At 41.5% G+C, this 19,239-nt stretch overlaps 1 protein-coding gene across 3 annotated transcripts in view; it reads left to right on the forward strand.

Annotated features, from left to right (window-relative positions):
• The window catches only part of TFDP2 (transcription factor Dp-2), a 63,216-nt gene extending 56,320 nt beyond the window's left edge, over positions 1–6,896 (forward strand). For all 3 annotated transcript variants that reach the window (XM_080409597.1, XM_080409596.1, XM_080409598.1), the window contains exon 13: positions 63–6,896. In XM_080409597.1, coding sequence (XP_080265723.1) covers positions 63–246 — 184 coding nt within the window. In that variant the 3' untranslated portion in view covers positions 247–6,896. The remainder of the gene's footprint in view (positions 1–62) is intronic.
• The last annotated feature ends 12,343 nt before the right edge of the window (positions 6,897–19,239 follow it).

Consider the following 19,239-nt stretch of genomic DNA (forward strand, 5'->3'; position numbering starts at 1 on the left):
AAAAAAAGCTTAAAACTTCATGAAAAATCCTCTAAACTTGAACATTTCTGTTGTTTTGATAGTGAGAATCCAGGGTTGTGTTTGGATGCTGAAGTGGCCTTAGCAACCGGGCAGTTTCTTGCCCCTAGCAGTCAGGAGTCCAGCAGTGCAACATCACGCTACTCTGAATCACGAGGAGAAACTCCATGCTCATTCAATGATGAAGATGAAGAGGATGAAGACGAGGATTCTTCCTCCCCAGAATAAGGACAGTAGAAAACAGAGTATACAAATGCTGCTCAGATATTCTTAATGGGAGCTCCTGTTTAAATTTTACGAAGTTTCTTGCCTTGGTTTGCACTGTGTTCAGTGAAGCAAAATGAATGCTCCAAAACAAATTCATCCACAGCTGAAATTGAAAATGTTTTGTAACTGAACACAGAGTGTCATGCAGACACACAGTGAAGTGGGTTTTATCAGCTATAACCAAGGAAAAGAACAAAGTCCCTGGAGATTTGGCAAAGTAAACATCAAGTTCACATCTTCTATCTTGGGACATTCTGTCTCAAGTCTCTGTCTTCCCCTTATCTTTACCAGATGGAGAAGAAAACAGTCAGTCAACAAATGCCACTTCTTGCATTGTCTTTTGGCTGTGCTACCTTTACAAAAAGGGGGAAAGAGAGCACATGCAAATGCGCTAAAATAGCTATTTAAAACTATCTTATATGAAAATTGTTCTGGGGAAAAGGGGCTGTTAGAATGTTTTCTTTTTTCTGTTCAACTTGCTGTATAGAAGATTCTTAAAGTTAATATAAATTGCAAGTGATTAAATGAATCTTGAAACAGTTTAAATCCACTTTAGATACTCTAAAAGTAACATTAGTATGTCTCTTTTGAAAGGTTCATATGTTCATTTATACTGCAGACCTAATTTATTACAAATAAGTGATTATTCTTAGCCATTATTAAACAGTCAGGATAAAAACAGCAGTATTCTCTGCACCAGCTTTTTTCAAGGAAAAAAAATTTTAAAATAGTATTTCTAGATTACAGTGTATCCAGTATAGCTTCTCCATTACTTTATAATCCCTTTGATTTTATAGCATCTGCTGTGTTTTTTTAAAAAAGGCCTCTATGTTGAAGATCTCAGGCAGCATGTTTTCAAGGTAGTATTTTCAAATTCAGGGTGGGCAGGTCACGTAACTTTTAAAGTCGTACGTTGAGGTTCTTAGGAAAAGAAATTAAATTTCAACAATACATCACTTCGTGTTTTGCATTCTAGTCAGCTTGGATTATGACAGACTAACTTCTGTTGCACTCACCTTAATGCACCTTTGAAAACAGTAGTGTCAAACCACTTAATTTTTAGCTGAAGTTACTCGACATGGATCCCATTTGAACTGTTAAATCTGACTTGCAACAGGAGGCTCCGTGTTCTGTACTTAACATCACACTCAATCACAAAGACCTTTTTAAAAAAAACCTGCGTAACAGAACAAAAAACACTGTAGACGTGCTCCCCATGGTGTTCTAACATCTAGTATTTCAACTATTTTTGAAGTCAACTATTTTTAATTAGATAAATCCAGTTTTAAATAGTGTTACTTCTTTTTAGTTTTTATACTGTATGTAAATAGTTGACCTCTTTCTAAGTACCAGTGTATTAGCTGTCAGAGCTCAGTGACGTTGGCTCTGTTACTTAGTTACGAGGTTAGGCAGCTTGTCATACTGTTACTCGCTTGAGCGGTGGCAGCAGATTGTGTCCCTTGACTCTGTGACCATTACCCTAGCACAGCGTGGGGCATGTCCACATGATCTTTTACAGCCAAACCTGCTGTCAAGCCAACAACATCCAAAATTGCCAAGCCTGAGCCAGTGAGATAAACTGAGGCTCCAGCTGAAAAGCTGCCTGGCTGTTGTACAGGAGTTAGTTGGTTAGCACGTGACTAGCTACGCCCAGGACAGGTAAAACTGTGAGGAGCATACAAGCACACCTGCATGTTTGCATTAAAAATTAAAGCATCTAGATAAGAAGCTTCTCATAGACAGTCTGAAGTCCTGCATTTGAGGTACAGTTAGGGCAGCACTGTTATTTATATATAGCTCTTGACTGAGCAAGTTGAGCTGTCTGGCAACAAATGAGCTGCAAATGCAGAAATGAAGGTAATTCTTACATGCCTACCATGTCACTCACCCTCTGGCAAGACTGTTAAGGCTGTCCTGTGCTCATGGCTCACAGGCAACAGCAAACTTGAGGGATTTACACCACCTCACTTCAACCAAATCTGTAACACTACCTCTATATGAAGAAAAGCTTTACACATACACATAATATTCTCACTGAGAGAATCAATGCACTTGATTGCAGATGCTCACTTTTGAAATAAGGTAACAGCTAGTCCAGGCATATTACAATGGAATTGTCAGCTTCGTGAATGACATTTCAAATAAACAGATGATTGCTTTTATTCTTAAAAACCCATTGGTTTTTTTTCAGAAACCGTCCCGTCAGTCTGCTTTCTCTGGAGAGGACAGATCAAAGATACCTAATCTTCTATGCAGGATCCTAAGGAAGTCTTATTAAAGATGGAAACGTTTCCTGAAGTAGTTATTCCCTTCCCCCCCAATACATTAGGAGCACATTTAACTTTGCACTTTCTTCACATTTCCCACTCAAGACATGCATAAAAAGAAAAACCAGGAGAACGTGAAACAGTTCCTAAGGAGGAGCACTTTGAAATATAAGAACCTGGCAAAAAAAGGCTTCCTGCCTAGAAATGGAATGTATTTTATTAGCAGTCGCTGTGCTTTCTGCTTTACAGGAGGAAGATCTTCAGTGCTATCTTCCTTCCGTTGATGTCCATACCCTTCAAAGCAGCAGACTGCACAGCTACTTGCTTCCTGGCAAACTTCAAGATACAGACTTTAAAAAAAAAAAAAAAAAACCCAAACCACAGCCCTAGAAGCACATAACATTTATTTGGGCAGTTGAACCGAGACTTTAAAAGTTAATTTTCCCAAACTAGTTGAATACAAAACAAGTTAGAACATTTAGAAGAGACTTCAAAAGGAAATTCTTTCCTTAGGATTCTTTGTGCCCAGTTCCAGTTGAGGATGAAGTTCAACTACAGCACTGCAGTCTTGCGGTTACAGTAATGTCTGGGAACCAGGAGAAGTTTGGGCCTTCTCCAGCCATAGTCACCCATGTATGGTCTCAGGCAAGCCCTTCAATCATTTTTGTTGATCTTAGCTGACATTTAAAAAAACCAGACTCCCACACTCCCCTGCAACAAAACAGGTAAATGCAGGACCTCACAAAATGCAGCTGTTGCATCTGAACTGAGCTCTGAGCAATTCTGAGTAATAACTTTAGGAATATTAAGCAACCGCACAGCTCCCAGTAAGCTAACGGCAGTACTTGCGCTCAGTTGCTCCAACATGCAGGCCTGGCCTTCCCTCCCTCTGAAAGCCAGCAGCAGATTATTTTCGAGAATAAAATGGTCATTAGCAAGACTGGTTTTCCCATTTTCCATTCAGTTACCATCATCCGCTCCTGTCTCGTGCAATACTCTTGACATTCGTCGATACGAAACAAGTAGCAACTGGTACTAGATGGGATCTCTTGTAAGACAAAGTTAATGTTTGAACTTTCACGCAAAGTCTATTTAAGATAAGTGATGTGTCTTGGAACACTGTTTCTTGGTTATACATTCAGAAGGCACTTGGCTGCAAGCAATATAGTGCTGTGTGTAAACGCCTTTATATATACTGCAGTAAACAGCTTTATTTCTGGACTTACTTTATGGTGCTTCAGAAATCTAAATTTGACTTAGAAAAATTTGTCAGCATCGCAGACTAGATAGACAAATATGAGTGGGAGACAGCGTTTTTCTATTGCGTAGAAATCTGTCCTAATGTTTGTGGACTTGGGTTTTTAAAACTGTATTAAAGCGTGCCAGTCTCCTCATTTCAACACTGGAACTAATGGCAACAATGCACCTAATCTAAGAAAGTGTGTATACTTAAGTAGACTAAAGTAAATAATACCAGTTTAACCGAAGGTGTGATTTTAACTAACTTCATTAAACCTTGTACAAGCCACAGCTGTAGATACTTCCATTTTGTTTAAGGCTTTTGTTTAGTTTTTTGAACTACGGCTTGCAGATAACTCCTAATCCTTTTGAGCAGCTGGAAATTGCTGAGTATACAGAATACCCACAGAAGGACTTGTGCTGGTCAACTAAGTCAACCTGCAGTGACATTATATAAAAAGGCCTAATAAAAAAAGAAACTATTAAAATTTGGTTAAGAAAAACAAAACCCTCGAGTTCATACATAAAATGATGCTTAAATTTAGAATTCAGTAGTTAAGGTTTTAAATGTCAAGTGCTCTTTATTCTGACCACAGTCACCATTTTAATTCAAGAGTATGACTGAAACTTAATCACATTTGAACACGGGCAATACTAATTTTTATCATTAATAAGCTTTTTTCAGCTGAAAATAATCCACACAGTTTATTGAGAAGACTTTTCTTTTAGTAAGTTAAAGATGTTTGGATTTTGGATTCATTTAAAAAAAACCCCTAGTAACCACAGGGTATAGTATATAGTAAACAAACCAGAACAAGTTATGACCCACCTAAATTTATATCTTTTCATTACAAGAGTCTCTCAGTTACTCATGAATAACTAATTTAAATAACCAGGTATAATGAAGCTGGGGAAAGACTATATGAGCTTTTCACATTTTTTGATTTAAAAAAATCAGTAATAACAGTCATACTTTGAGGTGACATCCTTCTGCTTACTACAAGCTTAATTACAGAAATGCTGCAGTTCACTTACTCCAAGGCCTCGGTTACTTTTACGGCTGAAGGCATCTCAACCCTCAGCCCTGGGAACCGTGCCTCGTGCAGCACTATAGAAGAACAAGGAAGATGCTAAGGACTCTTGCTCTGTTTATTGAGTTTTTGTTTTTTAAAATATGTCACTTCTAGAAATAGGTCAGAATTCAGGAAGTAATACTCATATAAATCATTCGTAATTTCTGATTATTACACCTACCCTTGCAAGCATGTTAACAGCTCTAAATACTTAATTTTCTGCTGACAAGTATCCACATAACCAAATCCTGATACCATGAGACTTCCTGAAACACTCATTCCTTAGACTTAACCAGGTTCCCAAATCAGATTCTCTCTTTCATGTTTAGCTGTCAGAATTTAGTCTGGTGAGTTTTTTTAAGAGGCTGTGTAAGCAACTGCTCTCCCCTAGACCCAGGTATATTGCCAAAAAAATCCCCACAACAAACATTACTCACAGTTCATTCCCTCTGCTAACTATTACCATCCTTCCAAGTCACTGTAGCGGCTCGTTCAAGCACTAAACCTCTTTAAGTAGATTTGGTTGCACTAACGCAGAAATTAAGTGGATCTCCCTGAATTTTCCTAGGAAAACACCAGCTGAATCACAACCCATCACACAAATTTCTGGCACATTCCCTTGTCTTTAAAGCCAGGCTGTATATATGAAAAATACTTCAGAGAAGTACATGCATATGTTATGACACTGTATCTGACAAGCACCTACTATGAAAAAAATTAATCCTACTTTGGACAAACCTGTAAGAACTAGCTCATTCCTCGGGTCCTTGGCTGCAAATCATGCCCCAGGAGCAAGGCACCAACCTTTGTGTTTGCATAGCCGACATCACATGAGAAGTAACTAGCCAGCAAGTACAGGCAGAGTTTGTACAGCAGTACACGTCTGCTGGCGCTGCCCAGACGATCTGGCAATAGATCAGTCCCTGGGCAAGTGGGTAATGCCGATGCACGCATCCGCCAGTGGCATGCGGTCACCGCAACATGCCGTGTACGATAAAAAAGGCAGGTCCATCTGTCCCCCTGCTACAGGAGCACTTCTCAGTATCCACTAGATTCTGCATGGAAGGAAGTTGCAGAGACACTTCCTTTTTGTTCAAAGTGCAGAAAGCACTTGAAAGACCATCAATTTTTCAATTAAATAGGACTTTTCTTTTTTTGTTTTTCTTAAATTAAGAATGAGGCCAGTCATGGACAAAAGCTATTTTATGACCTCTTTCAATGCTGAACTGAAAGGAGGGCACTGACAAATCCAATTTATGAGGATGCTGGCTATATAGGATTTGAAGTTTTAATTAATTAATCCACTTGTTTCACTCTTCCCCCCCCCCCCCCCCCAACATACAGTAGATTGGCAAAAAATGTCACACACACACTCTAGCAGAATTTTTTCTCCCGTTTCTTGTGCTAAACTCCTGCATCTTCAAGAAAGTCCAAGCTGCCCATTCATCTTTTAAACAATTTGCTGCGTATTTTTGAATGCTCCATACTTTTTTTTCCAAATACCTTTAAATTATAAACTAAAGTTTTATTTTTGCAGAAAGACTGCTATTAAGCTATGCTGATTTTTTTGTCGTCAAATAGTGTTAATTTCTACTACCACATTGTACGTGGCTAGGAGTAATGTAAAAAAGAATGTGGCAGTAGTATATGTGCTTTAAACACTGACAAAGATATAAAGAAAAATGCATATACAAAGTTTTACTTTCCTAATAGGAACACTGGCATTAGCAAATAGTATATTTGAACCAATAGGAAATATTACTTTGTAGTAGCAAACACTTTGTAAATAAAAACTTGTTATTTTTGTAATGGAAATTTTATAGAAGAAGCTATTTCTGTATACTCAATTGATCTCATGTTTACTGAAAATGCTGCAAGTGGGAATTGTACATTGCAAAATGGGGGTGGGCAGCAGGCAAGTCTGACTGAAGTGAAAACTGTATGTATGCTTCAGAGAAAAATACCTAGTTGTCTGTGAACAGGAACCTAAAGCTTATCTGTAGACAAACTCAATAAAAGAATTTCAAGTCAACAGGATTGGGCTTGTTTTTGAGAAAAACATTGTGGAAAAATGTTGCTCAAGGTTAATGTTGGCAGTATGTGTACCTCATTTAAGAACAAAAAAAAAAAAAAAAAAAAAAAAAGGAACTGCCCTACTTTACAATTTCATGTCCAGGAAATATTGCATCCTTTGGTGTTTTCAAAATACATATAAAAATCTAGCAATTGTGGTCTCATTGGTTAATTTACCATTCAGAGAAACTTTGTCATTGCCCAGGGAAAGATGCTGGATTCCTGAAATTGTTACATTTTGACAAAGTAACTCACAAAAGGTTTAGGAATATCGTTGTTGGTATCTCCTCAAGACACAACCCCAATCTATACCTAAGAGGAGCCCTCAAAAACAGTTAATCAATTTCCACATGACATTGAACATCTTTCACACCGGCTTTCTCATTGTCTTCTCAAATGCCTCAGGTCTTTCTATCCAACATCAGCTCTGTGAGGAAGGAACTCACAGTGCTCCCCTCAGCATCCTGCACTCCAGTACTCTCTGTGCTACCCTCATTGTCTCATCCTCTAATCCTGGGACACCCTTCAAGCATCCATAAGCTCTGAACATACATCCTTCCAGCCCCGTTCCCCATATTTTGTCAGCAAGAATCCAAATAATAATTTGAGGAGCATTAAATACAGTGCCTCTTCATCATCGGTGTTGGTTTTCCAACTCCACCAAATACAAAAACACCAAGTAATTTCACAGTGCTTGTTTTTTCCAGCCTGCACAGAAGATACGAAACTGTATCTTTCATCTCAAACCAGCTGAATAAAGGTTAAAAGACAACAGGAAAAGACTTTCAAAACTGTAAATTCATTTGTGTGCAGTAACTAGAAACTCTGGCACAGATCCCTTTCACTTAAAATGCATTGACATATTTGGGAAGGCATTTTTATGAATTAAGTTTGGCAGACTCCAGTTCACCCCAAATAACTAGCTGAAACCCCTTCTTACGTGGTTTTTATAGGCAAGAAACAACTGAAGAAAGGGTACAGTCTATCTTGTTAATAAAGATATCACTTATATTAAAAAATAAAAAAAAAAATCTATATCTCCTTTTGTATCAGTGCTACAAAAGTTGCTACCAGAAGGAATGTGGAACATTAAACTAATGATGAAGCTGGCTGGAATACTCTCCTCTAAAGAATCTAAAAGGGCAGGTGTTTGTTGTAAGGTACTTTATTTTTTTGTGCTGCATTTTCACCTGGGGATCCTTCCTTCCCCCCCCCCCCCCCCCCCCCGAGCCCAATGTAAAGATTGAGAAAATGTTAGAGCATAAAAGCCCTTTCATGCTTTTTCTTCTAAGAAAGAAGCACTCGGCATGGTTCCCTAAGAATGAAGAAGTCTGCAAATAGCTCTCTTTCAAAAATGCTTTTGGTTAGAACTTCTTTCACTGTCCAATAAGGTAGCATCATACAAACTGTTTTATGGTTTTCTTCACAGAAATCTGTAGGTTTTTTAGGAGGAAGAATCAAGCAATGGTAACTGCTGCAGCACTGAAGTTACAATAACAACAGAAACATTAAGAAAACAACAAATCTTTTCCATGGTTAACAAAAATAGTCTTTAAAATTGTATTTTGCTGAATTACACACATTCTGTCAGAAAGTAAAAAGACCTCAAAACATTCAGGGAAACCAGAAAAAGAAAACCACCAAATTTGTGTAGGTTTATTATTCATCAAGCTCTGTCTTGACCCCAAGTGTAGGATAGGAGATAAACGTGAACAATACTTCATTGTGGAAGCCCACTGTCACGAGTAATGTCACTGACTGCGTGTGATTCGTGTAGGTTGTTCCTGAACACGGTTCAGCTTCACTGCAGCATGCCTGTGCCTCAGCCTGCCTGAAGAACAACACATCTTTGCTCTTGGGGTCCTACTTAATACCGAATTTCTATCCCATTGCTCCTACTGTAATCATTTAAAAGGCTCAAAAACCTATGTCATTGGGATCATCTCCTTGCTGAAACCACTGTTAAAGGGTAACAAAACACAAGAAACAGTTCCTACATATTTCACAGGATAAACAGCACTTTTCATCCATCACAACAGTTCAAACAAGTCTCAGATACTGAAAAAAAGCACTAGTTGTTGAAGGATTTGCATTCCTGCCTGCTGGGTCTTACAGCTGCCACCTAGACAACCGAGTGCAGGCTTGATGCTGTTACGTTTCGAGAATCCCTCACCAGTCCCTCAGAGAGCCCACAGATCCACCAACTGTACCTGAAAACCACCGTCCCAGGCTTAGCTGGGCAGGAGGCGAGGCACAGGCCTGCAGCAACAGGACTGCATCAAAAGGAAGAAGTACTGGCAAACAGAAGGGTTCCAGTTCTTTCAGCATAGTTTCAAAATGGCAAAATTACCTCAGCACCATTGTTTTACAATACACGAAACCAACACTTCTTTGGTTCAAGTGACTTGTGCAAACTCAAGTTTTCATCCTCTGGGCATTAAAGTCCATGTTACGCAGCAATGACGATACACAAATATTACACTTAAATAATCTATCACAATTTTTCAAATTGTTTTTCATTTTAACTTATTTTTCAAATACTAAATAACAAAAATCCTGTTTAACACCATATTACATGAAAAGCAGCAGACTACATTTTTTCAGCAGCTGCTGATATAAACAAGATGGTTATTTTTAATAAGTTCCACAAGGGTATAAATTTCTGGGCACGCTTGGGAGTTAAAAGACATCATATAAAATGAGTAAACTACACGGACAATGGGAAAACATCCCAGCATTCACCTGTGCACAATTTAAGCCTCTGGCTTTCCAGAATGAAACAGAACAACGTTCCGAGCTCCCAGTAACAGGCCCAGGTTGAGGGCACGGGCCAGAGCAAGTTCCTGCAAGGTGCGTGGGGTGCGGACCCGCCACAGACTGCTCTGTGCCAAAGGGGGGATTTATTTATAAGGGGGGATGGGGAGGGGGGAAGTGGAGCTTCCACAGTTGCCAGCATAAGGCCGCACCTCAGTTAGGCGTTAGGAAAAGCGGTGCTCGCACATTCCTGTATTTTGCTAAGAGGCAGCTCTCGCGCTCTACCGCTGCGGAACGGCAGCTGGTGGCCAGAGCAGCTGTGTTACTCCCCTCGCTCCGCTCAGGACACATCCTGCACGTGCCACGTTCCCCTACGTGCCTCTCCCCGCTCCGCTCCCGTGTCAGCGCCGGCAGCACGGGAGCAGGAGTCGCGGGGAGCTGGGAACTGCGGGGCCGGGGCCCAGCGCCGCGGCCGCCCCCTCACAGCCCCGGCGCGAAGCCCCCCGTGCTGAGGGAGCCCGCGCGCGCCGCCGCCTCACGCCGCCTCCCCGCGGGCCGAGGCGCGGCTCCGCACCGCCCCGCACCGCCGGCCGCCGCAGAGCGCGGGACACGGCCCGGCCGCCCCCCGGCCCCCCCAGCGACACGCGGGCTCCGGCCTGTCGGGCCGCGCCGCCCGGCCCCGCTCCCTCCCACCGGCCGCCCCCGGTACCTGCGGGGCCGCCGCCCATCCCGCGGGGAGGCGCCAGCAGCAGCTCGGGCGGCCCCTCGCCCCCGCCCCGGGGGATAACGGCCGCTGCGCGCGGAGCACCGCCCCGCCCCCCCGCGGGCCCGGCCCCTCACAGCTCCGCGGCCGCCGCCGTCCGTCCGGTTTGGCTGGCCTCGACGCGCGCGGGCGGGGGCTGCCGCGTGCCCCCGGGCCCCAGGAGCGCGGCCCCCCGCAGCCGGCCGGGGGCTGCCAACGTGAGCTCGGCCCGGGCAAACCGGAGGGGCCCCCGCCCGCCGGAGCCCCCCGCGCGCAAGCACGGACCCCCGCAGGGCGCCCTCCCCCGCCCCCCGCGCTGGTCCCGGGCTTCCGCGGGGGGGAAATCGCGCAGGCCGCGGCCGGCAGCGCACGGCTGCGAACCGGCGGGTTCTGTCTCTATTAAAAAATAGCGCGGAAACAGCGGCCGAGCCCCAGCAGCTTCTGAGAGGTGCTTTAATGACGCCCCCTCCCTCGCGAGCCCCGCAGCAGGGCCTGGGGCTGCCGCGGGGGTCACGCCGTGCCAGGCGGGACGCGCGGAACGCGGGGAGCTGCTCCCACAAAGGCGGCCTCTCCGCGGGGAAGGAAGGTCCGCACCCCGGCGCAGGCACCGACACGGGCACAACCCCGCCGGGGAGCGCACAGGGGGCCCGTGACATCTGCGTGGGAGTAACTGGGGGGGTGACACAGCTAAACACTTAGATCTAACGGGTGGCAAATCTCTGAAGGTGAAAACTATTTTAAATATGTGGAAAGTTAAAAAAATATATATACAAACAGCTCTGCAGAATCCGCAGACAAAAACTCCAAGAGGAGAAAAAGATCCAGTGGTTGTTAAAAGACCCTTTGAGGAAGACCTTATCTTTTTAAAATTATCATCATCATAACACTAAGATAACATTTTCACATTACCATTACACAGTAATTATTATTAAGTTGTCACCCAAATCGTACAAGCAGCCGCTATACCCACCGCTAACACGGTCATTCTGTGTGAGATGGAGACAAGAGCTGCTGGCTGGCGGCGGCCTGGCCAGCCGCTCCGACCCAAGCCCAGGGAAAGCCCGGGATTTTTACGGCTGTCACTACTTTCAAACCGTCTCCTTCGATATCTTCTCATCATCTCATTATCATGACTAAAGCCGACTTGGAAACATTCTAGGCTTACAAACTGTATTGGCGTTCTGCCAAGCTCCTACCTACAGATTTCCGACACCGGGCAATATATGAAGACTGACATTAAGGCTGAATCCTGTCTGGGGTCCATCGCCAATGACCGAGTCAACTGTGTCAGAGCGTTCATCAGACCAGTCAGTACCCGTTGGCCCTTGAACAGCACAGGAGGGGCAGGAGCTTTTGCACTGGCAGAGACCTGATTAAGTCTGGACATTAACTGAGGACTCTTCCAGCCCATCTAACTGTACGATTGTGTGTTCCTGAGGTGCTGGTATTGAGCCATCTACCCATTTAAATACAGATGTGTGATTGGCGTGGTAACAGTAACTGCAGAGTACAAAGAATTCTTGCCAGACTCAGACACAGGTCTCACTAATTCATTCCAGAGAGTACCGCTCCGTTTCACCTTCGGAAAAATGCATCCATCAGCTGGTGTATTTTATGACTAATAAACCATTCACAGTTAAAACAAATACACTGCACTAAAAGATAACTGTATCCAGATACATCCCGTTCTGATTGCTAACAGATATAACCCCTCAAACTGGGAGGGTTTTTCTTGTTTGTATTCAACTAGTTAAACTTGCATTAGAAAGATTATAAGACAATACCAGTAAGCAAGAAGACAAAAAAAAAAAAACCAACCAAAAACAGAAGACTGCCCTTACCAGCGGCCACACTCTTTTAAAAGATACGAAATCAGAAGGTAAGTGGCCCATACGTTGTTCTCAATGCTGCCCAATGTAGTGAAGAAGTACAAGAGCACAGAAACGGAGTGGGCAAACAGACATTGCTAACCAAGTGAGTCTGGTTTCATGGGTACTGGATTCACACATGCCAGAAAAAGAACGCACACCTACAAGCTTTCAAAGACAACACTACACATTTCCAGAATTATTTTTTTCCTTCTCCATTTACATGCTTTTGTAACTCTACAAAGAAGTAAAAATACTACATAAATTGGCTACCTAGGCATATATTCCCCCTCTGTGCTGAAGCTATGAAAAGTGCTTCAGAAGAGAGAAAACACAAGCCTCCACAGGGCACGTTAGTGTTCAACCGAACTGCAGTGGCTGCTCCTGCATGCAGAAACTCCAAAGACTTTTGCACCTACCTCCATAAACTCCCACTGGTCATTATTAATCACCAGCAACTGTTCAGTCAGTGGAAAAGCTATTAAAGATTCTTAAAAATTGTTTTCACTGTGCTACATATGCTTGTTCTTAAGAGGAGCTTGGTAAGCAGGAAAATATGGAATAAATCTTTAGCGATCCAGAACGAGTTAAGAAGCCTTGTGCCTGAGCTCCCTGCAGACAAGAACAATGTGAAACCTCTGACAAGCCAGGCAGTCGACTCTGGCTCAGCAGATACCAGGAACATCGACTCAAGGGGCAAAGACATCTCACGATTCCAACAGCTATTCATGTCCTAGGGAGATTTCAGAGAGCCCTCTTGTCATGTTTTAAGTCATGGCTGCATTTCTGTTTGTCAGAGTGCATTTGCTAGTTGCACTGCTGAGTTTTCATATGCAAGTCAGCCTACAGCAGTTTCCAGTAATGGCATCTTATGCAATTTCTGACCTACTTTAACGCATTGAGGCACTTGGAAACACGAGATCCACTGCAGCAGCTTTCTGCTTGACCGTGTTACACTGCAGCAGGAAGCAAGTCTTTAGACAACTACATTGATCCACTAACATACAGGTGACAAAGAAAATCAGACTTTAATTTTCAACGTATTTTTCAAACCATTAGGAGCATCCAGATCAATCATCATACCTACTATTTTCAGCTGCAGACTGTACACATTATTTCAAAGAGGTCAAACGGTCAAAAATCAGTAAACCGGTACACATACACTGACCTGTGTGCTCTTTCTCAACCTTTCTAGGCTGCAGTTTCCTGCAGAACACCTCGAATCGGGGCTTGTGTGTGTTATAATACTACAGGGTTAGCGATACATAGGTCTTTCCTTTTGCCCCACCAGATGGCTATGTTGGAAAAGAAAGCCGTCTGCTAAACATCCTCCCAAACTCTAGCAATAAACAGAAGGTCTCTGAGGAACTAAACGTCTTACAGAAGAGGATCTTTGATACTCTTCTATTACCTGCTGTTCCACTACCAAATGTGAAAAGCTGGGGAGCTCAACACAGCTACTGAAGGAAAGACAGCCAGTATCAGCATTCCCACCGTTAATCATAACTTATCTTTGAACAGGAGGGGAAGCAGCAAGAAAAAACTGAGATGACTTATCCCTTCATCTTCCTTCTCCCACATGAGAAACAGGACTCTGGTGTAGTGATTTTAAAAGTTACAAGACACATTCTACAGTGTGTGTATTTTGATTTTGTAATCTGTTTAAGGTCACTGACCACAGTTATTTGAGTGCACCCGCAGCCACTTGTCACCACAAACTGTATTAAGAGTTCAAGATCTACAAAGCACTCTTTTTGCAGAACAGTCCTGGAAAGGCTTTGTTGGGTTTTTCTTGTCCTCCCCTGATTCTGTGATTAAGACATCAGGAAAGTTTTAAGCATGACTGAAGCAAACGCAATACACACCATCATCTGACTTGTGTACCAGTACACGCGTCAGTGCTCAGAGAAACTCCCTATTCTGACCTAGTGGTTTTATCGCGTCCTGTATCTTCTTTGGTCATTCCATATCCTGCATTAATGGAAAAACGCTCTCTCACCTTGAAAATCTATACTCAGATATGATTTTGACATTAAAATATCATGTGCATGATACTGTAAAATCTTGATAAGTGATTATTAATTTAACCCTATAGCACTTTTCCCATGCATACAAAATAATTAAGTCCTAACTACATCCAGTATTATTCACTGACAACAATTTTACATTGTTTCTTTAACACAGTTACCACTCTTGCCCTGCCATTCCAGTACAATTTGTACCTCACTACTACAGTGCCCCTAATGATCGATCTTGTACTTCTTGTCTGAAATGCCTTGGCTTTAAGTGAGGATGCTACTTCTCTGTCACATTTAAGGAGTTTTATGTAGTGAAAGTTTTTCTTTACTGTGTTCTGGTTTTGTACCCTTTAAGATAATAAAATCATGAGTTGTTTCAGAATTTACTTGTAAGTTAATGCATCACCTTGAACCTCAATGCAAACCTTTCTACGCCTACCAGCTTCACTCTCATCTTTCATGTGAAATTTAAGTGATAGAAGTCTAGATATATTCTCTCCTAGCTGGAATTTACACTGGGAAAATATATTCCTTTCATCCTGTAAGTGTCACCAGTTTTTCTAAATTTAATCTCTTTTTTTTCTCTATCATTTTCTAAACTGCGTGGTACATTACACAAAAAGGCTACTAAAAGGCCTAATATGTAATCATATAGCTCTCTAAAAAAGAAAACAAACAAACCAACAAATGAAAAGATTATATTTTACCTCAGATTTTTCTCCTAGCCGTAATGCTGTTGGTTTGCATATAATTCACTTGAGACCTTCCCAACAACCTCTTAACAGCTTCAAAGAAGCTTCCTTATATCCAACCAGGAAATTACAATACGATCCACACAAACATTCAAACCTTCCCCGTCCCACGGCTGACATGCCCCCAATTTCCAACCAGTCCACATGACATCCTCCCTTTTCTTAACAGCTATTGTGTTACCTTTGGGAAAAAATGTCTCCTTAATCCACAAGCATACAGAGCTATCAGTCTAGACCGAGGGAACTACCTACAGGCATGTTTCCCCTCTTTCGGAACATACATCCTCCTGCCAAGACAACTTCCTTTCTCTTCCGTAGCACAAGGCTTGTAAGCCTGAAGACAGAACTGCACTACAACGAACGGGCAAGTCTTGTCAACATGAGTGCAAACTCCTCCAGTCCCAGCCGTAGAGCTGGCCTTGGAGACAGTACTTGCTCGTGGCACACAACGCATATCCATGCACCATCTGCTGAAAAGACATATATATAAAAAACATCAAGTGAAGTAACTTAAGACACTCCCAACCACCTGGAGAAATTTATCTGAATACAGCTTTACTTTTTCAGAGGTTGATTTATTTTTCTTTTGTTCTCTTACAAAGTCTAGAATCAGATTCAGATCAAGAATCCCATTTCACTTTCTTTAGCAGCTGAACTTCCCTGTACTCTATGGCTCACTGTGCTGGGCTTTAGTCACTGGAAATGCTCAGAGCAGGGGATCAGGGAAGAAGTCTCAGAATCCTCCCAACTTTACACCTGTGGCTACAGGTGGCCTTAAGTGAATAGTTCAATCAACTACTGAGCAGTCAGTCTGCTTAGGGATTTGGTAGGGGAACAACAGGACAAAATAATGAGCTGCTACTACACCTGCCACCTCCAAAAAAGGCAGAGCCACTCATGCAACTTTTCTTATGAGTAGATCAAGATTTGTAACCTTATCTCTGGGTTTGTTTTAAACTAACATTTAAACAAATCGGGCTGAGATCTACTACCACTTCTAAGTAGCGTTTACATGAAGCAATTTCTAAACCCAAACAAATTTAGAGAGGAACTTACAGAATTACAGATGCTGTGCTAATTCTATGCTAATCTCTCCCTAAACTTAAAAGGCAAAACCAAGTCAGGAGTTAACCAAAAACTATTCTTTACACTAAAACTCACCCAAGCCCTGATGCATTATGCTTCTTCTCACTCACAAGAGCACTTAAAATGTTCAGACAACTTGGTCCTAGTAGCCATTAAAATATTTAAAGTGTTAAGTGTGCACCTGTCCCACCAGTAATTAGGAGTGAAGTGGCAGTTTCTGAAGTTAGGATCTACAGCCACAGCAGGTTTGAGGTACCTTGTTAGGGAAAATAAACCCTGGAAGAGTTATCACTGTAGGGGCTCTCTTGGGTTAGAAAAGTAAGAAACAGCATTAATATGCTCACAAGTCATGTGACATTTGGGTACTGGAAGGACACATTTTTATTCCATACAACTCTAAAGCAAATTCAAAAGGTTGTAATCCTAACACATAATATACACAGCTAAGTATACTTTCTAAAATAAAATATGGGATTGTAACTTTTTTTCAAATACATTGATACCTATCAGCCCTTTTAAGGAATTGTTGCCAAATCCAGATTAAACTGTTAGCAATTCCCTTCAGTTAATGAAAAATCAAAATGAAGCACGGCTTCCACAGCTCCATGCAATACTCACTGTTCAGAGCTGCACCGCACAAAAAGATTTAAGTACATGCTAGTGAACATAACTTTGAAATTTCCTTTATTGGCTTCTTTAGGTGCTTGCCTGAGATTTAAAGAGACAAAAAGAGTCTTACTTTTAGTCATGAATTATGAGAGCTATTTGAGCTAAACAAACTACACAGTGACATGCAAGCTTCCGATAACCCTCATGTTGCACCGATTTTATGTTAAGAAACAGTCACCAAATTAACGGGCTTCAAACTGCAATAACCTGAATTTTCAGCTCAGCCTTTCTCTGATTTTCTTCCCTCCCATTTAGACAGGAAGAAAAACTGTAGAAAGTACCCCATAGAGGAACTCATTCTGATCTTTTGTATTAAAATGCTTCTTCTAACAAGACAATGGCAGTTACTATATGTATTTTAATTGAAGAGCAACTAAGACTACTGTAAAGGCAGGTCTCTATGATGGAATCTCTCCCTATAGCACCACTGACTTCATAGTCAGGTAACTTCGTAAAAGAGGAGTCACATTTCTGGTGTGTAGCCCAACACCTGTAACCGAAAAAGCATCAGGACAAAGATTCATGATGTGAAACAGCTGAGGTTAAAAGTTACTTCAAGTATTTATACCCCCAGCATAGCTAATACAAGCAAAGCTTCCAATGCAGAAGGGGTATTCTTCCAAAATGAACCGGCAGGAAACCCCCACACGCATTATTTATTCTTCCCTAAAAGAAAAGGAAAAAAATAAGTACCAAACCAGAAAAACAACTCATAATTGATGCACAAAGTGGCCTGAACTAAATAAAATTATTATATTCCCCCAGTGTTCAGCACAATGAACATGACCAAGTACAATGGCCTTTGACCATTTCCAAATTTGCAAACAGCTTGCAGCAAAGGGAAGCCAGAGTTCTGCCTGCTGTGGGTGAAGTTTCTTCTACTGTCAACAGGTACAGAGCTAGATCTGACCTACGGACAAAACTGAACCACAGCTTCTGAACACATTTATGCCTTGAATAACCTATTAATACAATGCCAAAAAAGATCATCTGTCTAAATTAATACCATCTATCATGAAAGATCTTTTAAAGAAATTTCTTCTATAAGAAGAAAAAGTACTAGTTTTCAGGCATACTGACTACAAGCATTAACATAAACTCATTAAAAGGCTTCAATAATTTGACACCAGATTTAGCATGAATGCTGATGTGATTTAACAAGTTGCCTAGCTAGCAAGAAGATGAATGTTTCAATAGCAGGGAAGTCAAAGCTCTAAATAATTGCAAAAAATAAACTTAAAATTGAAGCTTCAAGCATTCTGAGGCTTGGAAATTCATACTTGGAGCTGCCCACATACCCTTAGTATCTAAATCTAGTATTTTCCAGTTAAACCTTAAAACAATTAAGATGTTTTTCTCCATCATGAGACATTTCATTTTGTAAGATGACCAAAGTGTACTCTCTGAACGTTTAAGTATGCAAAACTTCACATTCAGCTTAAAGCTCATGTCATTCAAAAGTGATAATGAATAAGCTTCAGAGAGAGGTAGAAAAAGTCCTGAAATAGGGGAAATCCAGGTTCAGCACCAGGTTCCCAAAAAGACCGCACTTAAAATGTTGTAGGAAATCAGTTAGCAGGGCTTGGCGCAGAGAAATGTATTTTTCCTTTCCAAATCTCCCCCCGAGAGGCAGGGTGCAGGTGATTAAAAAAAACACACATACCCCAGCTCTTGGTTTTATTTCTGTACTGATTCACAGCTCCTCTAGTCTACAATACTTCCTTCTACTCTTCATTTGCATCAAGATTTTTTCTTTTTCTCTCTACTGTTTGGGAACTACTACAGAAGACATATCTGTACAACAGGAAAGAGTGTCTTTGTGTTCAATACTAGTGTCCTAGAAGCAGCAGCATCCCCAGCAGGAAGAAAGTGCGGGTCAGTGATCTGTCTTCGAGGAACCATCTTAGCTACTGCATGATCAATGTAAATAAAACCTTCAGCTAATTTAGTCTCTTAACAATCTTCTCTTCAGCTTCCCCTTTAACCCTGTGTGTGTGTGTAATTTGTTGGGTGGCAGGAGGAGTGGGGCATGGCAAAGAGAAGGTACCTCAACAGAACTAGACATAAGTAGGTTTTCACGGCGGTATGGAACAGCACCTGCAACTGGCAATTCCACAATGTTTAAAAGTCCTTGGTTCCAGACTTGAAGACATAACTATTTACTTACAATAATTATATATGCAAAAAAATATATAAAAGTTAAACATTCTAGGTTTCTGGTAACAAGGTCATAAATTTAAATCTTTAAGCATAATTTAAAATTAAGTCCAGGGAACCTTTATTGTAAATTCCACATTAAGAAAATTAGTAATTTTATCATGTCCTAACAGTCAATACACCTGCTTATAAAAAACTGCTGATTCATTTACTTACTCAAATTGTTACAATACAGAAATAAAAATTAGGAAATAGT

This window comes from Falco punctatus (assembly GCF_963210335.1).
Source record: "Falco punctatus genome assembly, chromosome: 13".
In the NCBI taxonomy this organism is placed as follows: Eukaryota; Metazoa; Chordata; class Aves; order Falconiformes; family Falconidae; genus Falco; species Falco punctatus.